This window comes from Cydia fagiglandana, chromosome 20, assembly GCF_963556715.1.
Source record: "Cydia fagiglandana chromosome 20, ilCydFagi1.1, whole genome shotgun sequence".
NCBI lineage: Eukaryota > Metazoa > Arthropoda > Insecta > Lepidoptera > Tortricidae > Cydia > Cydia fagiglandana.
This window is the reverse complement of record NC_085951.1, coordinates 7,230,854-7,258,049: the sequence shown is the minus strand read 5'-3', so window position 1 is coordinate 7,258,049 and position 27,196 is coordinate 7,230,854. Positions and strand designations below refer to the sequence as shown.

General features: G+C 37.6%; 5 protein-coding genes across 8 annotated transcripts in view; 3 read left to right on the top strand and 2 right to left on the bottom strand.

Moving 5' to 3' along the window:
* LOC134674549 (uncharacterized) overlaps positions 1-27,196 on the top strand; it is a 420,725-nt gene that overhangs the window by 123,556 nt on the left and 269,973 nt on the right. The gene's annotated exons all lie outside the window — the stretch shown is intronic.
* LOC134674557 (eukaryotic translation initiation factor 4H-like) lies at positions 64-12,016 on the top strand. The gene is made up of 7 exons (XM_063532670.1): positions 64-204; positions 511-634; positions 1,185-1,366; positions 3,162-3,334; positions 8,968-9,213; positions 11,099-11,285; positions 11,508-12,016. Exons 1-6 carry the CDS (start codon positions 155-157, stop codon positions 11,242-11,244), a joined length of 921 nt encoding a protein of 306 aa, XP_063388740.1. The 5' UTR covers positions 64-154; the 3' UTR covers positions 11,245-11,285; positions 11,508-12,016.
* Positions 13,366-14,215, bottom strand: LOC134674778 (elongator complex protein 5). Its single transcript, XM_063532910.1, has one exon. The coding sequence runs from the start codon at positions 14,141-14,143 to the stop codon at positions 13,385-13,387; it is 759 nt and encodes a 252-aa protein (XP_063388980.1). The 5' UTR covers positions 14,144-14,215; the 3' UTR covers positions 13,366-13,384.
* Positions 15,636-17,528, top strand: LOC134674563 (NAD-dependent protein deacylase Sirt4). Its single transcript, XM_063532676.1, has 4 exons — positions 15,636-15,890; positions 15,965-16,155; positions 16,236-16,463; positions 17,102-17,528. The coding sequence occupies exons 1-4, from the start codon at positions 15,722-15,724 to the stop codon at positions 17,417-17,419; spliced, it is 906 nt and encodes a 301-aa protein (XP_063388746.1). The 5' UTR covers positions 15,636-15,721; the 3' UTR covers positions 17,420-17,528.
* On the bottom strand, positions 17,880-26,980 carry LOC134674556 (serine/threonine-protein phosphatase 4 catalytic subunit). The gene is made up of 8 exons (XM_063532669.1): positions 26,879-26,980; positions 26,572-26,748; positions 23,272-23,424; positions 22,348-22,466; positions 21,676-21,857; positions 20,786-20,975; positions 19,400-20,214; positions 17,880-18,247 (listed from the first exon to the last, which is right to left on the bottom strand). Exons 2-7 carry the CDS (start codon positions 26,719-26,721, stop codon positions 20,085-20,087), a joined length of 924 nt encoding a protein of 307 aa, XP_063388739.1. The 5' UTR covers positions 26,722-26,748; positions 26,879-26,980; the 3' UTR covers positions 17,880-18,247; positions 19,400-20,084.

Here is a 27,196-nt window from a genome sequence, read left to right as displayed (position 1 = left end):
AACTAATTTTTTCTAGGTGATTCCAAATATACTTGTTTCTCAATTTAAGCATGCTTTTTATTACATTTTGGTGTAAATTCAATTAAAATGTTGTTACTTGAAAAAAAGTAATGGCTGCTCCTCTAGAAATTGATGCGCGCGCGCTCAGTGTTCCATGTTTCTAAACATGGCAGGTCGCAGTGGTTTCGACGATGGAAATCCTAGGTATAAAGTCAAAAATATTATTCAATAGGCCTTTTAGAACACTATTTTATATCTATCTTACCTTTCTGCAAATGGATTTCCCTATTATTGCGGCGCTTCACCGTTCCTATCAGCAAATTCCCGTGTTTTGGCAATGCGATAACATATTCTGAAATTACGGTTTTTAGAGTGAATATGTGAATTTAAACGGTATCATTGTCTCGTTAATAACAGTGAAGATCATGTCTGATATTATTGTGTTAAAAGGAGTGCGTGTTATACAATTTTATAGGTTATAATATTCCTTGGTTATGTTGGCGACTTTAGGGACTTCGGCGGAGGCCGAAGAACAGCGGGCGGGCGCCCGCTTCCCACCGAGCCACCATACAAGGCATACGTCGGAAACTTACCCGGTGATATCATTCAAGGAGATATTAACAGAATTTTTCCCGTAAGTACCTTTACGTACCATGAAATGAATTACTAATATTCTTACTTGAACTCCAATATTGTTTACCGTGATGATAAATGTTACTTTAATAATAAATATGTTATTGTGTTGTTTAGTAAATTTATTAATAAATACTTTTATATTCATATCATAAAAATACCTAACCTAAGACGAAAAGTAAATAAAAAATAAAGAATACATAACTAATGGACAAAATTTAGTTCAGTGTTTCACTACAAATATCTTCTTGTCTAAACATGACAACATTTTCTCAACATTTTGTAGATAATATTATAAACAATTATTGAAAAAGCTGTCTTTATACATATTGTACTTTATTGACAGTCCCGACAGTCTCATGAACTATTGGTTATCCTGGCAATATTTACTTAATTAAGCTGTAAGCTTCTTAATTGTATAATGTTATAATGTAAATTCTTCATTGTGTTGTCTAGTAGACTTTAATTGTTTACGTCTATGAAACATAAAATATCTGTTATGAAGTAAATGTTTTTAAACATTGACTGACATACTATTTTTTCTGTTCCAGAATCTATCCATTAAAAATGTGCGATTGGTGATGGACAAAGAAACAGACAGATTCAAAGGGTTCTGCTATGTAGAATTTGAATATCTTGATGACTTGATCAAAGCCATTGAAATGAACGGTCTTCTCAATGTGGACGGAAATTACATAAAAATTGATGTGGCAGAAGAAAAACGGAATGACCGGTAAGTCAGCACCAATGTCTAAAGTTAGATAAGTAACTATAGTTGTAGTTTATTTTGGGACCAAGCTGTGAGTAAAACTGATATGACAATAAAAATATAATATTTTCAGTGCATACAAATTGCCTAATAGCTTAATAATACCTCATTAAATACTTCTAATTGTGCTATTTAACATATTTTAATGATAATGAGGTAGGCAGGATAATAATCCTACTACTACAACAGCAACTTAGACACTAGTCTTAAGTTGCCTACTTTCTTAAAAGACAGACCCTGACCGCATGACCTTGCTTAATAAATAGCATAACTCTCCTCTCTCCCCTAGTGGCCCTATTTTTGAACTGATTTGTTATTTAATTTGTGTTTTAGGAATCATTAAAAAACGATTTTCTCACAAATATTCTCAGCCAACAATATGTCATGTCGTTTTATCTGCCACCCAAAAAAAGCTGAAATTAGAAAAATATCTGTGTAAAGTAAATATATACACGGCGTAACATGAGGAAACCGAATAATTTTAACCACGCATTTCTGAGGTCAAAAGAAGTAAAAAATGTAATATGAGTTTAGGTCAATTTCGCCAAAAAAAATTTTTTTTTGTTTTTTTTTCAATTTTTTGAATGTATTTGTACATAAAACACTTAAAATTGATTTTAACATTTTTTTTTTTCGTAGAATCTACTTTTTGCAAAGTGTTACTTGTCACTTTTTGACATCTATCAATAAGGATATTTAGACTATGTCCCATAGCAGCAACATCACCATCAAAAAGGCCTTTTACACTAAGTAATAATAAAAACTTGTTTTTATTTTAATTAATAATATCTCTGAAACTAGGCGAATTTCAAAAAAGTTTATAGGACATTTTTGTCTCTAAATATGATCAGGAATACGCTGTTAAAATTATTCGGTTTACTCATGTTACACCGTGTATAGGTTGCCTAGACTGTCATAACAGCAAAACATTCATTTGTATGAAAACCTACAATCGGAATGTGACAACTCTACTGTTGCCAGCACTTAATAGGGTATTTGACTGTATTTAAAATAAATTACTACACACCATGCATTTAATAAAGCACCATTATTAGAAAAACATAGATAGCAGTTATATTTAATAAATCAGATAGAAATATAAAAAGTAGGCGAGTTGACCGTGACGTTATTGTGTAATGTTTCATATAAATTCCATATTAGTAAATTGTTTTGACAGTTCAAAAAAATGATTTGACTACAGTTCGTTTTTTTAGCATTAGAAAGAAATTACAAGAAGGTAAGCGATCTTGGCATGTCTTTTAATTGAATAACGCTTTTTAAAAATCAATAACTATTACTTATGAAAGCAGAAGAATATAAATGATCGTATTAGATTCATAATTGTTACATATTTGCCGCAACTTATTTTTAAAATGTGTTTTTCAATTAAAAGACACACCAAGATTGTTTACCTAATTTCTAATGCTAAAAAAAACGAAGTATAGTAGGAAAATAATCATAGTCATAATCATTTATTGCAGCCATGGTATTATTACAAGATGTTCTTATTTAAGTCAGTACATACACAGACCCTACGCTATTGTAGCTTATCGTGACCCACGAGCGCTACGCCTGTTTGCTACCATGTGAAGTATCTATTTATTTTATGCCTAATGTGAGTAATGTGGGCTTCACTGCAATGTGTTTTAATTTGTATACCTTTATAAATACAGATATGATAAATACAGATATTTTCATTGTGACTGAATAAATGAAATGAAATTTTGATTTAACACAAATTGATTGCATTTATTTGCAGAGGGGGCGGTTTCGACCGCGGGCGGCGGGACGGCGGCCGCGGACGCGACGGTGGCGGCGGCGGCCGGGACGGGTTCCGCCGGGACGGCGGCGGCGGCGGCGGCCGCGGTACGTACGACCACTTCGACGCCGAGCGCCGCCCGCCCCGCCACCAGGGTGGAGGGTTCCCTCATGGTAACATCCGCTACTAACCACCGCTATGGACATACCATGAAAATTTATTTTAAATAAATGAAATAACAGGAATACAAACTACCTGTAAGAAGTTAAGGAGAGAGACCCTGACATTATTTAATTCAGATAAATTGAAATCTATTAAGTTCCACAGACATAATATGATCTCTCTAGTATCAAAACGCTGGCCCAATATTACAGGGTTCTATGCAACATTTTCAAGAGAGTTGAAATTCAACTTAATGTCACTATGACAATGTTCAAATTTCAGTTCAATAAAAGTGAAACATAGAACCCTGTAATATTGGGCCAGCGAAAAGTCAAACCTATTTTGACATTGTATGGTCGAAAGTATTAATTTGTGACCCATTCTGCACCTTGTCACGGTGACAATCAATATGAAAGTCGCTAGAGACCTCGCACCGTTCAGTACAGTCACCTGCAATAATATACAACACAACGAAGGCTGCAAAAATATCTGAAACAATCTTATTTGTAGAGCCATAAGAGCCCGTCACATATTTTTGCGGCCTTTGAAGAGTAACATGTTATTGCAGATGAGATGACTACAAAATGGGTCATTAATTAAAACTTTCTACTGTATAATATCTGTGTGTGAGACTTGAGGGGTTAAAGTAAAAAAGACTATAGTTCGTTTTTTTAGCATTAGAAACAAGGTTTAAACAATCTTGATGTGTCTTTTAATTAAAAAACACATTTTAAAAATAAGTTACAGCAAATATGTAACAGTTATGAATCTAATACGATCATTTATATTCTTCTGCTTTCATAAGTAATAGTTATTGAATTTTAAAAAGCGTTTTTCAATTAAAAGACATGTCAAGATCGCTTACCTTCTTGCAAGTTCTTTCTAATGCTAAAAAAAAACGAACTATAGTACCTATTACTCAGTTCTGATAACTAGTTTTATTAAAATTGTGATATAAATTTATGCTCTAGCCCCTTAACTCTAAAGCATACATTTGTTTGAATTTCATTGTATGTCCAGTTTCACTGTACATTAATTATTAAAAGAACATGTCACATTCACATCATTTGCTTGCTTTTATCCATTGAGTGTACATTTCTATATCACTTATATTGTTGGTGAATCACATGGCACACACATATACATATGTACGAATGATTGGGAAATACTAATGTAAGCTGTGATTTTTTTTTCATAACCCATATACTAAAATGAAAGTGTCATTGGCCAATTTTCTATTCAGTCATCCTGCTTTTGATTAAATTTTATACTATAACTAGCGACCAGCCCCGGCTTCGCACGGGTTCACAAATTATACACCTAAACCTTCCTCAAGAATTCACCTATCTATATAGATAGGTGAAAACAGCATGAAAAGTTTTAGAGTTTATCGCGAACATACAAACAGACAGACGCGGCCTTAAAGATAAAGATAGTTTATTATTCAAGTAGGCATATTACAACGCGCTTATGAACGTCAAATAAAGCTACACCGGCTCCAACCCTACACCTCTGCCTCGAGAAGATTTAAGTCCCCCCTCAATTGAAGGAGGGTATCCCAATATGGGACCGGCAACAAACTCGGCAGGACACATTCAAGAATAGTGCATACTGCCATCTTAAAGGCCGGCAACGGTGTCCATGAGCGGCGGTAATTGCTTCCCATCGGGCGATTCGTCTGCTCGTTTGCTTCTTAAGTAAAAAAATAAAATGGAAAAAGGTTGGTCCAACAAAATTGGTCAATTTAAATGTCATATTAATATATTATGGGATATAACAGAAAGACAAGGTTTAATATCAGGATATCCTGTTTCTTTTATTATTATGCAACCCCCATAGAAGGGTCGCCTTTTTTAATGGAGCATTTGGTATTGTATTTCATTCACTGACAATGTGACAATGTAACTATGTATGTGAGTATGCTGAGCTTTTTCTTTCATGCATTATTGTGTGTTGTGTGCGTGTTGAATTGTATAGTATAGTTTGTAACTACTAATTTCATATATTCTAATATCATAATAATATAAGGTTTGTATGTTTAATAATTAAATTTAGGGATGAAACCAATAGGAAAAAACCGGGCAAGTGCGAGTCGGACTCGCGCACGAAGGGTTCCGTACCATAATGTAAAAGAAACAAAAAATAAGCAAAAAAAAAACGGTCACCCATCCAAGTACTGACCACTCCCGACGTTGCTTAACTTTGGTCAAAAATCACGTTTGTTGTATGGGAGCCCCATTTAAATCTTCATTTTATTCTGTTTTTAGTATTTGTTGTTATAGCGGCAACAGAAATACATCACTGTGAAAATTTTAACTGTCTAGCTATCACGGTTCGTGAGATACAGCCTGGTGACAGACGGACGGACGGACAGCGAAGTCTTAGTAATAGGGTCCCGTTTTATCCTTTGGGTACGGAACCCTAAAAATCACGTATCCAATAGAGGTGATTATTTTACGACTCGCTTGTAAACAAATATAGGTGAGTGCAGCTCTAGAATTATGAGAAGAATAGGGTATTATACTGTATTTAAAATAAATTATTTTACACCATGCATGAAATAAAGCACCAGATAATTATTAGAAAAACACATATAAAAGTTATTTTTAAACACAAGTTCTATTTAATAAATCGGATAGAAGTATAAAAAGTAAGTGAATTGATCGTGACGTCACGATGTAATGTTTCATATAAATTCCATATTATCAAATCGTTCTGACAGTTCTAAAATAGTAACTGATTTGACTAATAGGAAAATACCCTATTGCGCGCACCCGAGCTGCGTACATCGCCATTGTGAGTAGCTCGGTACTACTTACGGGCTGGCGTGTCTTATAAATAAATGAATGGCTCACTAATTGATCTCCTTCCATTAAAAATATATTTTTTTAGCTTCAAATGTGCTTACATAAAACAGAGATATGTATTCATAAATTTAACCCTCCTAGTTTGTGGTATTGGTATACCACAAACTGGTGGGTCTTGGGCGTTGTGTAAAAAAGTCTGTGAGAACCCTACTGTGTTGTTGTGCGGTCTCGGCATTTACACACACATCAAATGCGTCGGTCCACTGTTACTTTTTACACTGTGGGAGAGAAGGTCACGAATCATATGGTTCCTATTATTATTATATCTACCATGCTCAACTTTTATGTTTTCTTTCCTCAAATAATGATGTGGATTACGTCATTAGACATTCACTCTCAGACTATTGATTTTTAATATTTCCTCAAGCATTTGTGTGGGTTCTTATGTTGTTTTACACTGTGTGGATGCAACCTTTCATTCTTAGGGTTCCGTAGCCAAATATGCAATTTATACTTAAGCCATATACCGTGCCGTACTTTCTTATGTCATACTCTGCCTGTCCGTTAGGAATATCTCAGTTTTTTGTAAGCACATTTGGAGCAATTTTTTTTTTGTGGAAGGAAATCAATTAGTGGGCTATTTGATTGATTTATTTATTAAATATATAATATTTTATTTTTAGGGTTCCGTACCCAAAGGGTAAAATATTACTAAGACTTCGCTGTCCGGCCGTCCGTCCGTCTGTCTGTCACCAGGCTGTATCTCACGAACCGTGATAGCTAGACAGTTGAAATTTTCACAGATGATGTATTTCTGTTGCCGCTATAACAACAAATACTAAAAACAGAATAAAATAAAGATTTAAATGGGGCTCCCATACAACAAACGTGATTTTTGACTAAAGTTAAGCAACGTCGGGCGTGGTCAGTACTTGGATGGGTGACCGTTTTTTTTTGCGTTTTTTTTCCGTTTTTTTTTTGCATTATGGTACGGAACCCTTGGTGCGCGAGTCCGACTTGGCCGGTTTTTTCTTTATTCGTAGTGTATAAATATAGGTAAACCTTACAACGTACAGTTGACACAGTGGTTTATTTTTCCAAACAGGTTACACATAAGAAATGATGTAGGTATCGACGGTTTTCTGGCAGTGCGGCTAAGAAAATTTATGAGATTTTTTATCGGTCAGGTACATTAAAAATGTATTGTAAAAGGTGTTGTATGCATTTTGTATCTCTCGCCATCCCGCCACGCCAATCAAGCGTAGGGTGATAAAGTCTAGAGATCTTAGTCTGGATCTTATAAAATCTTGACATATTCTGGACGGTTATTTCTTTAAAAATCATTTCTCTTTAGTTAGACCTCTGTATCTCGAAGATTTTTAATTTTACTGAGCTGTCTTTTTCGCCGTCTCTCTCAAGTCACTAGGTAGCCGCTAGCCCCTTAACCCTTATCTTGGCAAGGCTCAAAATATCTTAACTACTTTTTAGAAGAAAAATGTGGATTTTAATAAAAATAAGACATGTAATGCAACAGAAATTATCATTTATTCCTTATTAAACGCAATCTAAAGCATCAGATGACTGTTACATCTGTAAAAATAAATTGTATCTACGAATACCTGATCACATGGGCGGAAAATTTGATCCCGTAAATTTTCAAAAAAGCCGTCAGCAAAAAGTTGAGTAAAATATGAAAAAAAAAATTAAAGTCAATGTTTTTTTTACTTTGGGGGCATTTTTTGCCATACACTTTTTTTCCGTGCTACGGGCTACGGCGTAGCAATAATGCTACAGCGTACGAATAAACAGTTATTAACACCTACTACTTAAAAAAAATCAAAGTTCAATAACTAAATAATACGACAACTGATATTAAATACTTGAAACATGTTTTATAACCCCACAAATATAAAAAAATTAAAAAAAACATGTAAAACTATTTGCACGACAACTTAGTAATGTATTAAAATGTAATACAATCCTTTCGATATGTACATTTCTGAGTTCTTGGCAATGTATCAAATATAATACATAATAGTTTCATGTAAGGTTCTGTGTATTAAATGTTTTTAAATTCGAACGCGTTGTAAATATTTATGCATTAACAGATAGTAAATGCATCAAAATATAGACTATGGAAAAATATATACTAATCTAAGAAATAAACGCAAAACTTCCAGTGCGAACCGAAATCGGTTGTTTCCGTAGCGCCATGTTGATTATTACTATTTAATTTACAATGACACATGTGTCCATTATTTTTTTCTATAAGAAAGGAGGGTAGCTCGACATATTGATGGCAGAATTACTGTGTTAGGTAATAAAGTGAACCTGTTAGATTTTTTTAAAGTTCCATGTATCACGGGTGTTACAATGCCAAGATAAGGGTTAGGTCGCCACCACAAGCTGCAGCTCCAGCATAATCTTAATCCCTGACACTCGTCAAGTTCCCCCGCAACCCCGACGGAGGATTAAAAATCCTAACAATTTAGGGAAAATCGTAACGGACGGCAACCCCACCCACAAGCCAGGCGGATGACCGGAAAGTTCCTAGAATTTAACCAGGGTCGTCGGTCAACTTACTACTTACTTACTTGGTTGGCGCGGTGACCCAAAATGAGTCTTGGCCTCCAACACAAGAGCTCGCCACTTTGATCGGTCCAGAGCGGTATCCCGCCAGCTTTCGCCGACGTCGAGCTCACGGAGATCTGCCTCCACTCTATCTGCCCAACGGTATTTAGGACGACCAACAGGACGGTGCCCCGTCGGTCGACCCAAGTAGGCCCTTTTGACTGGCTGTCGGTCAACGGAGGAATGTAAATCGTAACGTTTCGCAGATCGCGAGCGCGGCGGAGGCGGCGGCGGCGGCAACGAGCGGTGGGGCGGCGACGTGCGCGCCGAGTCGCGCGGCTCGCGCGGGCCCAGCGAGGAGCCGCGCGCGCCCGCGCAGGACTGGGGCCGCATGGGCGCGCGCCCCGCGCCCGCCGGCCGCCCCGGCCCCGGCCCCGGCGGCGTCGGCGGCGTCGGCGCCCCGGGAGCCCCGCCCCGGCGCAACTTCGACGACATGCCCAACTCCCGCCCGGGTATGTATAAGCTTTTTCTCAAAAATGGACGGCAAAGTCGACTTTGCCGTTTAAAAATATGGTCGCGAAGCGCGTAGTTTATGGTCAGTCAAAAATTAAAAAGTTAAAAACATTGCAGTCTCGATTTTGGGACTGCAATGTTGCATACAAATTCCATTATTTGTCGAGTTCCAAACTTTTTAAAAGTTGAAATGGCCATATCAAATGACGGCACAGGCCCATTAAACAGCCAAACAGATGATTAGTACCGCGACTATTTAGTTGTCTCAAATAGGTTGGGGTATTTTCGGCAGAAAAATACACTTCTATTTTTTTTATTAAAAAAATAAAAAGGCGGCAAGGGCTTTTTTCTGTGAAAATATATACGTAAGAACGTTGTTTTTGTAAAATATTTCTATGATATTTATATTTCTTGCACCATTTTTGAGAAAAGCACTATATATGACTCGGCAGGAAGGCTACTTGCTGGCTTCGGATTCAATTAAACGGACTCCCAAGGTCGTCCGTTTAAAACGAATCCTCAGCCTGCAAGTAGCTACTTCCGAGCCTCGACAATAATGTACTATTATTGTCCAGTCGGCAGCAGAAGTTGCTAAGCGGGCGAGGTGTTCAAAATTACCTTGACGCGCTCTTATCCCCCTAACAATAAAGTTGCGTCAAGATCATTTTGAACACTTTACCCTCTAAGCAACTATTGCCGCTGACCGTCCACGACTCCTCCTCGACCCGACTTTTAAGACCGCAGACTGGTCGCATGCGGCGCAACAAGTTACAGCCTATACATTTTGATCGTGCCACTAGGAAAAAAGCGGCGCGAACACCGGTTCGCGTCCAGTCCACGACCTAATAGCTCCTCTACGCGATGGGCCAACGCCGGCCACTCCAAAGGACGCAGCAATGCGGTAGAATGAGATAGCAATATCACTTGCTCCCTCTAACGCATAAATGCGTCCCTTGGAGTGGCCGGCGTTGGCCCATCATGTAGAGGAGCCATAACAGAAACATATTACTGCGAAAGCTGTAAAAAGGTAAATACTCTCTCGGTTCTACTCGCAGACGTGCCTACGACTGTAGAGTCAGCTGCAAGACACCTGAAAATTCAATGATTCTAGGACTCGTGTTAATCCACATTATATGGTACCGAATACCGACAGATTAAAGCAAAACCTATGATTCACTTATGTCTAGATGTAATTAAAGCACATTATATTTCACCCACACGAAAGTATATGAAATATATAGATATCAACACTACGATGAAGTTGGAAGACATCGTGAGGTAGCCAGTTTCTCTAGTAACCTAGTGCGCCAACTCTTGACGAACGGAGACCAGGCTCCCATGAGTCGTAGCAAAAACCAGGACAACGCTACAAAGATGATGTATTGATGATGTTCTGCGATCAAGTTGAACGAGATTTTATTTTTTCAAAATGGCAGTATAGTATGAATTATCTCAGATGATTTTTTCGAGTTCTGGTGCTAATCCGTTAAACAAAAGCCTTTGTTTCTTTTATGAGCGGTCTACAGCACGTGCCAAAGCAGTCGTTTAAAAAGCAACTATCGTGATAGTATTAAGGTTCAAATTCATATGACAGCTTGTTCAGAGAACAATCAAGGTGGTCTTGTTTTTGGAGATAACAAAAACGTGTTATCTCCGAATGAGCTGTTTCATGAATCTGAACCATATAATTAGAACGGTAAATTTGCTTTTTAAACGAGCTTGTTCCCGTTACTTACGTCGGGGCTATTAGCAGTAAGCATTATAACCACTGCATAAAGGAAACAATACCTTTTGTTTAACAAATTAGGGTCCGAGCCCGAAAAAATCACCTGAGATAATTCATACTACAAGTACTTACCCTAAATGCATAAGTGTTGTTTGCAGATACAACCGGCAGACCAAAGCTGAAGCTGCAGCCGCGAACGGTGACGGAGCCGGTGAACTCGCTGGCGTCCACGTCGCAGGCGTCGTCCATCTTCGGCGGCGCGCGCCCCAGGGAGGAGCGGCTCAAGGAGCTCTCCAACGAGTAACGTGTGTCTGTGTCCCCTCGATGTCTGCCCGTACTCGTACCGTATCTGCGCCCCATAGACTAGGAATCCTCCAGGAGTTTAGAGCGATTATTTCATGCTGCCAAAAATACTGGGGTGCGGGGGACGAGGTGAGCGAGGTCCCGTGCCGTGATTGGTCCGTTCAAAGACACGGACGTCACACAAAGACACTTTCGACTCGAAAATGGAGTATAACTACCGTATATTGTGGCAGGGGGGGTAGAGCTACTATGCTCAGTCTGGAGGATGTCTTGTCTGTGGTGCGCCCCCACTCAGTGCCCAGATATGAACTGGAAGGCTTTCGTTAGTTTACGAGGTTGTAAATCATTTTTATCATATATTTTGTTAGCTTTATTATCTATCATTAATGAGCTTATATTAGACCCCGCGCTCATTTTAGAGCGCGCGTCCGATGTCATTCGCAGTATTTAAATTGCTAGTGCCGAATGTCTATTAAATTCTCCGGGCTTGTTTGTACGATAAACTATGGCTTGCATAATATTTTTTTTTTATTTGAAGAAAAACTTCTCGTTCGTTTGTTAACTAATTGATTTAGTTATATTATGTAATTAATACATATTCGTTTCTCAAATGTGGCGATCTGCATCGTTGTGGATTCACTGTTGTACTTGTTTATCCATTCGATTGTTTAGTCTGTTAGGTCACGAAAATTTAATCACGGAATGAGTAATTATGAAAATAGTTTAAGAGCTGATGTAATTACGGATTCATTAATAAAATTAACTTCCACGTACTGGGATTTCTACTTTATTAGATATTTATGTAATGTCGATAAGCTACGTGGCAAATAAATAAAAAAAAAAACGCAAAAATGTAACGGATTATAGAAAAATAAATAAAAAGTGATTCTTTGTAACCAAGGGTTTGTGATGGAATCTGTTCTCCTTCCAATATCCAATTCCGATACTTCCATGTCTTTCCATCTAAAGTACTTCAGTATCAACTTGTTCGTGGCTGCGTGAGTATAGTTGCAAAAGTAAAATCGTATTAAGGCCCGTCTTCTTATTGCGCGGCAAACTATCGAATATTGGCACGCGAGGCAATGTTCGATAGTTTGCCGCGCAATATGGAGACAGGCCTTTACTGATACAGTTTAAAAATGTCACAGTTCACATTTAAAAAAAATTAAGTTATCAAATTACATTCTCAGTGTTACTACAAGATCAAACCGGATTCTTAAATATAAAGCCAAGTGAAATGAGGCAAGATGGGCCTTGCTAAACCAAACCTTGCTAAATAAAATAAAACTAGAAATTTTTAAATTTCTCATTTCATTTTGATGTTTTTTACTGTCCTAATGTGGTCCCAATACAGCGTGTGCGGGTGCGCAATAGCGACTATCAAGCATGCTATGAATAATAGTAGTTGACTGCGAAAAGGTGTAAGAAAAAATGGTGTACCCAACTTTGACAGCCAAACTAGATGGCGCTATACAACACCATGTTTTGTGGTAGTGGTAACACTGGTAACTGAATTGCCAACTTTTATTTTTATTATTGGCTCAGAAACAGGGACACGGCAACCAAACCAGCTGCAAAACTTCAGGGCTCGAATTTTCACATCATCTCTCTCTCTACACATCAACATCACTTTAACTATAAAGGTAAGCTTTGCTTTCAACAACTTCAACAAAAGTTGTACAAATCGTCGGGTGACAAGCAAAAGTTATTAAGTACTATCAAAAAATTAAAGTAACAATGCACTTTATTACACTTGTAACACGGTTTATTGTCCAATAATTTCAATGGTGTTAGTGACTTTTGCTTACCACCCGACGAAATATTCTTGTAACACAGGTATGGGAGTGACAAATAGCTGACCTTTTAATTGAAGGTGACTAAAAAAAAAGTAAGTATGTCTGGTCTAAATCCAGCATGTTTTCTAAGCTATTCAGTGTGGCAATAACTAGGGATGTACAGTCAAGTACAAAAATAAAGGTGCATATAACTTACTCGAAAAAATATATCCTATAGTTCTTAATTTGCTGACATAAGAACTATGGGACATATTTTTGAGCCTGATGTGTTTTTACACTTGACTGTACAGAATAAAACATGCTGAAAAATTGTGGAAATAGAACTATGAAGTATGATTTATTTATTTAAATATCAAGATCTTCATCAGGATCTTCCTCGTCCCAGTCGTCTACAGCGTCCGGTTCATAGTACACTTTACTCTCTCCACTGTGAATCTTACTCATGTACGGCAGCTTCAGTTTGTACTTCTCCAGTTTCTCCGTCTGGTCCATTTCTATCTTGAATGTTGACAGGCTACTCGGCAAAGGCTTCGCTGGCTCCTCTTCCTTCTTTTTATTTTTTATTACAATATTGGACTTCAAAGTTGAGGTCCTGCTGTCATATGTAAGGATTTCTTCTGATTTAACTATCTTACCACTCTTTTTCAATTGTACCCATATTTTAGATGAATCTACTGCATCATATGAAACTATGGCACTTGCTATGTGATGTAATTGACTTTGTGTCTTAGAATAATGAGATAAGCAGTCTTTGTGTAGTATAAATATTAACTGTACAACGTCCGTACTGGATATGAACCTTCTTAAATGCTTGAAACAGTCTGTCCATCCCAAGCACAGGGACATCTGGTTTATGGAATCAATTATCACTGAACATTTAGAACTCCCAATTTCCTCTAGGTGTCCTATGTTTGGATCTTCGTGGAATATCACATTTTTGTTTTTGAAAACACATTTCCAATAGCTGGCAGGCTTTTCATAACACAACATATGCAATTCATGTTTATCATAGTTTGCCAATTCCAAAAGCAAAGGCACTATATTTTTGTCATAGTCATCTTCTATTAAAACTGTTGGTGCTGTTTTTAATTTGTATAGTGTCATCTTTAATAATTTATATATCTATCAAGCAAGGCATAAAAATGCAATTGTGCAGCTTTTAGGTTATGTTGGGAAATTTCGAAAATGACATAGAATGACACATGACGTCACGCCACGTTCCATTCCATTCTTCGTTGCGATGTAGGTCAATATTTAAACGCAAGCAAAATCTGTCTTTGCGTCTAGCGAATATTCGGCGATATAAAATGAAGCTCGATCGAAACCACGGACGTAGAGAGTAAACGGGATAGTGTACACTGGCCAAAAAGTGTGTCCACATGAGACATCAAACCTGAGCCCTCCATCTCTTTCTAATTAGGGTGACCATAAGTCATATGTATGTGGGATATTAGCATAAGATGGAATGTATAGTTTGGCCAGGATCTTTTCTCATTATATTAAATATTAGCACACAACGAAATAAAAACTTACATTTAACTGTGTAAACCGGCATCTTACACTATTTATGCTTAACAAAATACCTATCACTAACAATATCATACTCATGGTGTGTTCATATACGTGGTGACTTCCCTTTTGCATACTTAAGCTATTCTTTAAGCGTAAGCGTCATCGTAGATCTGTGATTGCAACAAAATTTTCAAATTTGCCGCCTTTGTATACTGACGGAAATGTGTGTCCAACCTATATAGAATCGATTACATATATATAAATAGTTAGAATTAACGTTTCAGTAATTAAATATTATGTAAGTAAGTATAAATATGAGTCTGTAATGTCTAAGGACTTTGGATTTAATTTTTGGCAATTATATAGCTCTCATTACATGAATCGAATAATTAAACATGCCGAAATAAGTATATCTTTATTTATTTATTAGTATACTATTTAGGTAAACTTATTTTTACATTAAGTACGTAATAACAATTCTGTAAGACCGATCCAAATCGCACCGATATCATAGTCACCCTAATGAGTTTGACAATGTTTTCTTGATTGTACACGTGTGTGTGTGTGTGTGTGTGTGTGTGTGTGTACACGAAAAATATGTCATCAAGTTGGGGATACCAATTAATATCCAAAGTTACTACAATTTCTACCATATTCAATTTAATGTTTTTTTTGTTATGCACATGCTTGGTTTAATCAGTTAATAATATTGACATCATAATGATTAACAAATTATTTAAAAGATATCAGAACTGTAATCGGAATATAGCACTAAAATAGTATATGAAGGTAATTACTTTCAGTAGTATATTGATATAAATACTGCCACAATGGTATCTTTTTTACATTGGCAACATGTGCGAGTGAGACACGGGGCTCTGGTTTTTCTATCTCATGTGGACCGTTTTCTCTAGTCTGGTACGAACAACTTTCTGGCTCGGTGATAAGGTTCAATTTAGTATGACAAAAAAAGTGACAGTTCGCTCCCGATTAATATCTAACTTCCTGATCGAAACTAAATACAAACGTCAACCCGCTGTCATTTATTTTTATTTTTTAATATAGGATTTATATGTCAAACACATACGTATTTTGTTTTTATTAATTCTCATTAATTAATTAGATTAACTTCAAATTGTTTAACACCTCGATTGTCTTCTAAAGTACATAATGTTTGCACGATTTCGTCCTAACAATTTAAAGGAACTGACTAGGCAGATTGTTTTTGTGCCAAAACATAAGCCACCCGAGCCAAAAGATGTTGAAATACTGCGAGAATTTATCAACAGGCACAAAAAAATATTAATTCTTACTGGAGCGGGTATTTCTACAGAATCTGGTGAGAAAATGTTGCATTTTTCACTAGGATAACTACTGAAACTGACTTATAATTTAAGCTTTTTATTTGATTAGGAATACCTGATTATAGATCGGAAGAGGTAGGATTATACGCTCGCAGTAACCACAAGCCAGTTCAATACCAGGAATTTGTGAAGTATCCGAAAGTGAGGCAGAGATACTGGGCTAGAAACTTTGTTGGTTGGCCCCGGTTTAGTGGTGTACAACCAAACGCTTCACACTTATCCATCAATAATTTAGAAAAGGTAATGAGAATATGCGTCTTAACATGTGCCAGATACAAAAAGAAAACTTAGGTAAATGTAACATTTTCTTTTATCTTTAGGCAGGTAAAGTGGCAGCAATTGTAACTCAGAATGTTGACCGTCTGCATCAGAAAGCTGGTTCAAAGTATGTCATTGAGCTCCATGGTTCTGGGTACATAGTGAAATGTTTGAGCTGCCCGTATGAGATTGATAGGAATGACCTGCAGGAGGTGTTAATGAAAAACAATCCAGCCATGGAAAGCAGTTTCAGTATGATAAGGCCCGATGGTGATGTTGAGTTATCTAAAGTAAGTATAAGTTGGCATATAATGACTTTTGCGAAGGAGACTAAAATAGTTTTTATGCACATTTGATCTGAAGTGTGCCAAACATAACCCAATAGATAACTTTTTTGATATTAGCTATGCTGCCCTGCTAAGCCGAGTGATGTGTGAGTGTGATGCTATCTCAAAAGAAAATCTATTGCTAATTTATACTTTAGTTTCTATAACTGAGAATTCCATTTTCAAAAACATTTGTTTTTGAGATAGCGCTTTTCGGCTTAGCAGGGCAGTATGGTAGTCTATATCAAGAAAATTTTATAAATAAGTTTTGCCTTTCTGTGAACAATCAGTACTTTGCGTCTATACGCAAAGTACTCATTGTTCACAGAAAGGCAAAACTTTTATAATTTTTTTTATTTTAACCCTATGGTTAATAGGGTAATTCGCCAGTAACTGGCCACCCTAACCTAAAAATGAATTCTATTCACCTATAAACAAAATTCATTTTAGTAAAGGTTTCAATAACTGGCCACTATATACTAAAATGAATTCTATTTATAGGAGAATAGAATTCATTTTTAGTTTAAGGCGGCCAGTTACTGGCGAATTACCGTATGTACATGTCGTTTTTTTATGATGTATAATTGTCTTTTTTTTTTCAGGAACAGGTAGATCAATTTAGAGCTCCTTTGTGCCCCAAGTGTGAAGGGCCTCTGAAGCCAGACATTGTTTTCTTTGGAGATAATGTCCCAAAGCAAAGAGTGGAAGAAGTCAGGAATCAGGTTTCTAGCAGTGATGCTGTATTTGTTGTTGGTTCCAGCTTGACAGTCTATTCAAGTTACAGGATAATTCTACAGGCTAAAGAAGCTAAAAAAGAAGTGGCTCTATTAAATATAGGCCCTACTAGAGCAGACAATATTGTAGACATCAAAGTGTCCACCAAGTGTGGAGATATATTACCTCATTTATGTACAATATAAGTAAAGGTGATTTTAGATAGCTAATTTATTCATTATCATTAGTGTGTTATCGCTGGCTACCTCATTTTGTGATGTTCATGTTTTAAATATAGTTTCAAATAAAACCCATTATTGGCATTTCATTTTTAATATTGATAAAAATAAGAGGTAAGAATAAGAATACAGAACTGATTTAAACAAGTGGGTTGTCCAGGGAACTGAAATGTATTTGTTCAGTCAATACTCAGCATCAAATACATATGTCTGTCTATTTGTCTAAGTATGATAATTGAACCAATCCAAAAAACAGTACATGATGCTACTCGTAACTTCCATTCATAACTTAAACATTGAGCAGGAATAAATAAGATAATACATAAATCATTTCCTAATAGGCCTGTCATTTTCATCTTTAGGAACCACAATAATCATAGAAAGGATTTAGAACAGATTGGTACTAGACAATGATTGATAATCGGAATTACTGTGAGATCACTATCATATCTAAAAAGTTAAACATCAGAATATAACAATACCAATTGCTATTACTATTGTATACAATTATTTCAAATCTACGTTAAAAATACGGCAGTGCTCAAGTGAAAACGTATGACTCTGTTAGCACAGTAGAACCTACCTAATAAGTATTAACCATTTAAATTACATCAATGAAATCCTTAATTTACTCTTTTCTCATCACAAATGCGCGTTACACCTCCTATCTTCGTCCGAGAGGTGTGAACATATTCAAAAATAATATCAGTACACTTAAACACAATGTTACAATCTTCATTGGATCAAATTGATACTTTGTACATTGGGAATACGCAAAATGAAGGTCTCATTTTACTTAGGGTAATTCGCCAGTAACTGGCCACCGGCCAATAACCGGCCACCCTAAACTAAAAATGAATTCTATTCACCTCAAAAACAGAATTCATTTTAGTATTTGGTGGCTAAGGACTGTATCGTTTATTATAAATACAACTTTACTTAGCCGTTTTTTCTGGTATTATGTTTTTATTAAAAAATTACACATATAGTTTAATTAGTGCTTTAATAATAAGTAACATTTCGTCCTGGGAGATCACGTAAAGCATATGGTTTGGACAATATTTACCCAATCCTCCCGAGTAACTACAACGATTTCGGACAAATACTACAAGAAAATTTACGGTTTGCGAACAAGATAAGTATTACACAAAAAAAATCGTACTATGTAAACAGCAATTACATATGATTCGTAAAGCGAAACATCTGGGCATAGTCTAATCATTTCTTTTAGTTGGAAAAAAAGTTTTGGATCTGTGCTTGGTGGCCTTTTTGAAAATATGGCATGTTACTTACGACAACCCCGACTTTGGTATACAATATAACCATCATGGAGCGTTTCTATCGACCTGTTCTAGCCATGGTTCAACGCCATGAATGTCCGTTAGGCTTTGGATTTCGGTAGATTCTTTTAGCTGTTTCCGTCATTTCCCTGGCGTCAGAAATTGACGGGAATCCAAAATGTTGCATAAAAAGTCGTTTTCATGTAAAGATAAAATACACCACATTTATTCTGTGGATGTTCAATTGAGCAATCATGAAAAGGACACTTAGATGGCATATTTTGGCAGCATATTAACCTTTTGTTTCTTTAAATCGTACTAAGGAATCGGTGAAATAGTCTCAAATTAAGCTCGATAGGCTTGTCCGAATTACATTTGCTAGAAGGTATTAAAATCATCATAAAGTCCCTAAAATAAAATAAATGTAAAACATTCTTATATCAGATATGTCTTAAAAATACCCCCAGATTATACCTTAAGAACATAGTAATACAAAATAATACACACGTCAACAGTTAGACCAGGTTTTATCTGTATTTATAATAAACGATACAGTCCTTAGTTATTGAAACCTTATACTAAAATGAATTATGTATATAGGTAAATATAATACATTTTTAGTTTAGGGTGGCCGTTATTGGCCGGTGGCCAGTTACTGGCTAATTACCCTACCAGTTTAAATTTTAACATGTTGGTGTCTAAAATTTTATCACATTGGTATTTTATTAATTAGTCTTCATGTGAAGCAAGTACACCAGTTAAGCACTTAGGCAAGAGTACTAAACTATGCCATTATTTGTTGACCATGACCAATCATTTGTGCCATCAAGAACCTATCCTATCAATCTCCCTCTCCCGTGTAGGGTTCAACATTCCATATGCCTAGTCTTGACTTAAAAATCCATCACAAGTTGTTTAGTTAAGACATTCACTTCAACCGTAAGGTCAATTGTTTTTTTTTATATTGGATAAACATAATGACACTATACTTGACGCGGCGTATAATGATGCCTAAGACAGTTTATTTTTGTATGGAGTAATTGTTAATGTCGAAATGTTTTTAGACTTTTTTTTGCTACTTTTACATTTTTTTAGGTAAAAATCTGTTTCTTCATTTATTTTTTTAATTAAGTCTATCTAAAAGCGAGTAGGGATAATAGGGATCATCATTCGCCCGCGTCAAGTATGAACTGGTCTGCTATACTCAACTAGTGTCCTGTTACTTGGTTTACTGACTTGCTACACTTACCAGTCTTAAAATCACAATTAAATTATGTCCACATTAAATGTTTGTCACTACAATAAAACCGTAATACTAGACCGAGATGTTTGATTGTCTATCGTAAGCGACATTATAAGAAGTAGTCGGCCTGGGGCTTCTTGGAGGGCACGCCTCGGGACTCCTGCGGCGCCGCCTCGAATATTGTGAACTCTCGCTGAAGGTTTTCGTTCAATTCTAATATAGCTGCTACGTTTCCGCACCTGACAAAACACGAAAATAAAATAAATTATTTGTCTCATAAGTATAAAAGGGGAGAAGGGAGCCAGGAACATGTTCAAAGAGGATTACACAAAATTAAGTCTGAAACTAGAGTCCTTTAAATGGTGGCATAATATGTAGCCAAAACCGTTGTCATGTAGATACAATCAATTGAGATTGTGGCAGATTCAATGGAGTTAAAAATTGCAGAACATTTGTAACAGGTTTAACTGGCAGAGACGTCTGTGATCTTGTTATTTGCAACAATGATAAAAAAAATATTTATAAGTAAATTTCTGAGTGAATTTTTGATGAGTTTTAAATATATAGGCATTAAAACTCTTTTGACCCTAGAACCTAAACAATTAGGTACAGTAAACTGTAAAAATATGGGTGCACAAATCATTTCAAAAATGTCTCATAGCTCTTATGTCAGCGAATTAATCACTATGGGACATATTTTTGAATAAGTTGGCTACACCCATATTTTTACAGTTGACTGTACAATAGCGCTGAGTTGAGCAGCTTGCCTTCAATGTTGTAGAATAGTTTAAAAGCGACATATCAAGTGACCTGTAGCAGTAGTTAGGCGCCGACCACACGGTGAGCACGGTCTCGTTGAAGTGCCACTTGTAGCCCTCCATGACGAGCTGGTGCGCGCGGCAGATCATGTCGATGTCGTTGGACACGTTGAATTGCGCCACCACGTCCGAGCCGAACAGGTAGCCCGCGCCGCGAGGTGATACGCCCCAGCCTTGTGTGTCTGAAATGTTTACATGATTGTGAATATTTTGCTGACCAACTTTATCCTCTTTGGGTCACTGAGCCAGTGATGTATGTATGTAACTTGAATTGGTCCATGATTTCCTTTAGGGTATAACTTAAGCCCACCCAGTTATCGCTGGGACGATGAGGTTGAAGCCTATAATTGGCGGGAGATTGTACAGGATCGAGACAACTGGCGTTTACTCGGATGGTGCCGAAATTGGCTCGTGCGCCAAAATACAGGTTTGCCGCGGTCGAACATTGCTCGCCCCTTACGCGTCTTATGGACGGACTCAGCCTGCCGTGCACGCAGAATATCCGCCCGTCTACGATGGCCGAGAGTGATAGGTAGTTATAGACGTACCTTCAGGGTCGCTCCACAGCACGGTCACGCACGCTCACGGTCGCACATGGGCCCGTCGTGGGGCACCTCCTGCTTGCGGTCGATGGCACCATGGTCGGTGGATCTGAGGGGCTACCGCGAAAACCGAAATTCGCAAATTGCGGGGACTTTTCTCTGTCACTGTAATTACGCGGTCATTGGAGTAAAAGAGAAAGATCCTCGCCATTTGCGAACTTCGATTTTCACGGTTATAGCCCTGGTCGAGCGTCTGTATGGACGGACTCGGCCCGCCGTGTACGCAGAATATCCGCCCGTCTATATGATCAATGACAAGGACAGGTAGTTACAGACGTACCTTCTGGGTCGCTCCACAGCAGGTCGCACATGGGTCCGTCGTGGGGCACCTCCTGCTTGCGGTCGATGGTGCGGATCTGGTCTAGCGTCTGTATGGACGGACTCAGCCCGCCGTGCACGCAGAATATCCGCCCGTCTATGATGGCCGAGAGTGATAGGTAGTCAAATATCTCTGTGCAGTACCTGAAATTTATAATAATTTTAAGTGCTACACAAATTGGTTATATTGATAGGAGTGTACCAGTTTTTTTTATTAACTTTGAACATAACATTAACTTTCAACTGGACTGGAATTTATTACTTTCTTTCAAAGTTTATTTCATTAACTTCACTTGGTAGCAAATTGAACCAAGCTGTACCACAGATTGGTGTAGGCCTAGGCCCAGGTAAGGCCTTGGTGTATGGGCTCTGGTTGTTAGAACCAAACCAATAACTACTAATAAACTAGACCAAGTCCAGCTCTATATAAGATGTTGATGTCAACTTTAGCCAGAATTTCTCTATGACGGGAACAATGCCGTCCTCGAAACGTCAGAGGTAATTTTAAAGTAGTGGGTGATTAACTCCCATTACTAAATAACAATGTGGGAATATAAATTTAAATGAGTGTTTAAAAAAACTGTTTTACTGAAACCAACACTGAGATTTTGGTAACAAAAATAAAATCGCTTACCTCCAAACTGTAATAGATCCATATTTCCGCAAACATTCATCATAGAACCCGTACACCTGTGTGATCTGTCTGGACTCATGGTTCCCTCTGATAAGTGTAATGCGGTCAGGATATCTCACCTACACATAAAAATAACAGTATTTAAAAAAATTATATCTAAGGGTGGTATTCCACCTGTCCAATTCTTTGTCCGATGTCATTGTGTTCACTCTCTCATTGAAGCAAAATGTGAGACGCAATACACATAGGACAAATAAATTGGATAGGTGGAATACCGTCATTATAACATTTTCGCATGCTGTTATCTTAAAAAATTCAAAAGTATAGTTTCATAGCGACCAATATAACTATGATAGATAATTGATTTGAAATTATACTTCTCTATAATGATAGCTGAGGAGTGCCAGCTTGTTTTTCACATAACGTTATGTTCAAGATCAGTGGAAAGGGAGCTCATCTGTTGATTTACAATGTAAACAATAAAACTGCCTATTAATATTACACTTAGCAAGACTTTGAATAAGGCTATATTTCCATATGTTAACACATTCATTACCACTAAGTGCTACGGGTTACGCTCGTAGAGCGTAGCCACGGTTTCGCCGTATGTAGCGCGTAGTCGCTACGAACAGTGTACACGACAGTCGGGTTCTTGGTGTTGAATGTGTTAAGGTGATTTAAAAAAAAAAACTCTACAAAACAAGAATCAGTTTTGTAATACGACAACTTTTACAAACTCTTTGAAACTTATCAAGGTGCATTGGTATTGATAGAAATAGATAGATATAGTGCCTGTATGAGTAACAATATTTACGAATTTCAACAGTTTTGACTAGTACAGTTACTAATTACTAACCTTATTCAACACCAATGCACTTTAATGTATAAAAATAACAGGTTCTACTACAAAATATTAGGCCTTACCTTCAGTGCTAGTAATAGTAAGAAAGTTTCAACCGAGTAAAACCCTCTGTCCACAAAGTCCCCCATAAAAAGGTAATTGGTCTCTGGAACATCTCCTCCTACTTTAAATAATTCTTTCAGGTCATAAAACTGACCATGAATATCTCCACACACCTGTAATTAAGAAAAAAAAAAACAAATTAGGGTAATTCCCTAGTAACTGGCTGGTTTTAGTAATTGGCCACCAAATGAATTCTATTCACCTATAAACAAAGTTCATTTGAGTATAAGGTTTCAATGACTGGCCAGCCTTCAATAGCTAGCTGCCTTATACTAAAATGAATTCTGTTTATAGGTGAATAGAATTCATTTTTTTTAAGTTTAGGGCGGCCATTTACTAAAACCGACCAGTTACTGGTGAATTACCCTAATTGGGAGACCAAAGTTGACAAAGGATTATATTAAATAAATACTGGGGTACTGAACAATTATTTCCATGGGCAGCCAGAAAATCGCAAATGAAATTCACTATAGTTCGTTTTTATTAGCATTAGAATAAAATTCACTATAGTTCGTTTATATTAGGTAAACAATCTTGATGTGTCTTTTAATTGAAAAACATGTTTTAAAAGATGTCACTGCCAATATATAACAATTATGAATCTAGTACAATCATTTATATTCTTCTGCATTCATAAGTTATAGTTCAGGATTTAAAAAAAAGTGTTTTTCAATTAAAGACATGTCAAGATGCCTTCTTTCTAATGCTAAAAAACTATGATGATGATGATATCCTGTTATCCCTCATCAGGGACATAGGGCTCTCAGAAGGGATTTCCATTCTTCGCGGTCCAGCGCGGCCTCTTCCAGCTCCGCCCAGCCGAGGCCAACTGATGCCGCCTCTTTTTCCACTGTGCGCCTCCAGGTGGTACGTGGGCGACCTTGTCCTCTTTTTCCGGGAATTTTCCAGGTCAGCCCTTGCTTGGATAGGTGATTGTTTGGCCTTCGTAAAACATGTCCTATCCAGCGCCATTTCCGCAGAAGTATCTCCTTAGCTAAAGGGTTTTGGCCAGTCAGTTCCCATAGTTTAACATTGGAGATGGTCCGTGGCCAGTAGACTCCTACGATTCGCCGCAAACATTTGTTTACAAACACCTGGAGTCTACTGGTTATGTCTTGCTTGACGGGCCATGTCTCGCATCCATATAGGAGGACCGACTTTACGTTCGAGTTGAAAACCCTTAGCTTGGTGCGGCGAGTGATGACTGTGGAAGTCCATACGGGTTTCAACTGCGCATATGCAGCGCGGGCTTTATTGATGCGAGCTTCAACATCCGCTTCTGCACCTCCCAGGGGGTTCATAACACTTCCCAGATATGTAAATTTTGTTACTTCTTCAACTGGCTCCCCGTTTACTAGAATAGGCGTTGCATTCTGGGCGTGCAGGCGCATAGCTTTCGTTTTAGCACAGTTGATACGCAATCCCTCTCTTCCTGCGGCATCGGCCAGGTCATCGATCTTCGACTGCAGATAGTCTTGTGTCGTAGCGAGTAAGCACAGGTCATCAGCGAAGTCAATATCTTCAAGGGTTTTGCCATTGACCCAGGGCAGCCCCCTTTCCCCTTGACTGGTAACTCTGCGCATCACATCGTCCAAGACAATCAGGAACAGCAATGGTGACAGCAAACAGCCCTGTTTAACTCCAGCAGTGACGGGTATCGGATCTGACAATTGGCCCCTGTGCATTATTCGACAAGTGGATCCCTCATAAAGGCACTTGATTATTTCTATGACCTTGACTGGTATTCCCCTTTGCTTCAGTATTCGCCATATGCTTCTCCACTTTACCCTATCAAAAGCCTTTTCGAAGTCTACGAACAGGACATGGAGCTCGCTTTTCATCTCATGACACTGCTCTAGGATCATGCGCAGGACGTTAATCTGATCCGTACACGATCGTCCCGTTCTGAATCCACTCTGTTCATCCCTGAGTCTGCAATCGACAGCGGCCGACATTCTGTTCAGCAGAACCTTACACAGCACCTTGGAGCAGACAGGCAGCAAGTTTATTCCGCGCCAGTTGGAGCACTGGGACAGGTCTCCCTTCTTGGGTAGCTTGATGATTATCCCCTCCTTCCAACTTTCAGGTACTCGTCCCGTTTCCCAGATGTCTACGAACAGGGGATGCAACACACTAGCCATTGCCCTCGGGTTGCTCTTCAGTGCTTCCACCGGGATGCAGTCATTTCCGGGAGCCTTTCCACTCTTCAAACTTTTTATAGCACAGGAGATTTCATCGACATCTGGAGGGTCAACTTTTATGTCCAGGACCTCCGCTGTCTCAACTGGTTCTCCCTCGTCAAGCTCGTCATCCAGAGTACGGAAGACTTCCGTAAAATGCTCGTGCCACCTACACATTTGTTCTTCAGGCGTTACGAGTATCTTTCCAGCTTTGTCTACTATGGGTCGTGCCGCAGCTTTTCTATTGCAAAGCTCTCTACCAGTTTCCTCTCAACATTTGCAAATTTAAGAAGAAAAGATAAGGTCATGATATGTCAGGTATGTGTCAGTAAATGGAAATGGGCAGGCCACATTGCTAGATTTAATGATAAAAGATGGACACTTAACAACATGGTCAGGGCCTATAGCACAAGGAAAAAGGAAACCAGGCTAGCCACGAAGGCGTTGGGCAGAAGATATTCATAAGGTCGCAGGTGCAAGCTGGATGGAGTCAGCCAAAGACCGTGAAAAATGGCATGGGTTGGAGGAGGCTTTTACCCAAACGGGCTCCATATAAAACTATCATAGTTTCATGTCAAATAATATATTTATAAAATTGTTAAAACTATGGAAGAAATAAAGCTTTAATAATGTCAGGTATCTGGTACCAGAATATTTGTAGGTTTGAGCATGCTTTTTGGAAGATTTTGGTACAATCTTCAACATAAGTATGCACTTTCCTTTACAGGTAATATGGCAACGAGGGTATTTCAAGTTGGGCCTCACACAGTTATAGTGATGTGTCATCAATTACTTGGTACTTCTGGTAAACAATACTTTTAAGTAAGAAATGACTTTGGCATTAAATTATTCCCAGTATATGCAGAGTAGACACAAGGAATGTAATACAATGTTTTTTAAATTCCCAATATTTAAGTAAATAGCCTACTTAACATGGTATGGATTTTATAATCGAAACAAAGAGTATTTACCTACATAATGACATTAATGATTCAGAGCTCGGTTCATCCTACTTAGAAAATAAATGGTGTAATTAATACTAAGGAAAAGACAGTAATAAAAGGAATACGTGATACATACTGTAACAGGGGAATCCACTCGCTGGACGTTGCTTTCTTCTACTAGGATTTCGCGCGCCTTTGCGCAAAGGGCTTTAACTTCTGCTTCCATTATTATCTCGCAGCGCTTAAGCTGCTCGATTTGGCGGTCGAGATCACTAGTATCAGACATTGTAGTAAATAAATCGCAAGGACAAACCTGCAACAAAAAAATTCAAGACGTACAGAAATGACTAATAAATGCTGAAAGAAAATGGAACCTTCAAGCTTCAACAATGATGCATTCAGTAGAGCGTTTAGCAAGAGTGAAAATAAATGTATCTACTTACAAGTAAGCAACTATTCTTCAGTATAAAACGTTAAATTCTACAAACAATCACAATCCGCCATTACAAACACGTTACAGCAGACCACAGATAAGATGAAGCATATTGAAACGATTTTTGCATTCGTTCGGAAACACGACATACGACACGAAATTATTTTTATTGCAAACGTAATTTTCACGTAAAACTTGTCCATTTGTAGGCCATATTACGTATAAAAATATAAGTTTTGTATAATTTTACTCTTTATAAATTTTATACAAATACATATTCATATGACGTCACTTTTCAAGGACAGAAGGATCACTGTCTGTGTGTACT

Coding starts and splice junctions, on each gene's coding strand:
- LOC134674778 (XM_063532910.1), bottom strand. CDS start 14,143: ATGACACTATACAAATTAAAAACAGCACCAACAGTTTTAATAGAAGAT.
- LOC134674556 (XM_063532669.1), bottom strand. CDS start 26,721: ATGTCTGATACTAGTGATCTCGACCGCCAAATCGAGCAGCTTAAGCGC. Junction 20,976..21,675: donor GCTGTGGAGCGACCCAGAAG/GTACGTCTGTAA, acceptor TAAACATTTCAG/ACACACAAGGCTGGGGCGTA. Junction 20,215..20,785: donor GCGCCTAACTACTGCTACAG/GTCACTTGATAT, acceptor GTGTTTTGTCAG/GTGCGGAAACGTAGCAGCTA.
- LOC134674557 (XM_063532670.1), top strand. CDS start 155: ATGTTTCTAAACATGGCAGGTCGCAGTGGTTTCGACGATGGAAATCCT. Junction 205..510: donor TTCGACGATGGAAATCCTAG/GTATAAAGTCAA, acceptor TGGCGACTTTAG/GGACTTCGGCGGAGGCCGAA. Junction 1,367..3,161: donor GAAGAAAAACGGAATGACCG/GTAAGTCAGCAC, acceptor ATTTATTTGCAG/AGGGGGCGGTTTCGACCGCG.
- LOC134674563 (XM_063532676.1), top strand. CDS start 15,722: ATGTTTGCACGATTTCGTCCTAACAATTTAAAGGAACTGACTAGGCAG. Junction 15,891..15,964: donor GGGTATTTCTACAGAATCTG/GTGAGAAAATGT, acceptor TTATTTGATTAG/GAATACCTGATTATAGATCG. Junction 16,156..16,235: donor CCATCAATAATTTAGAAAAG/GTAATGAGAATA, acceptor TTTTATCTTTAG/GCAGGTAAAGTGGCAGCAAT.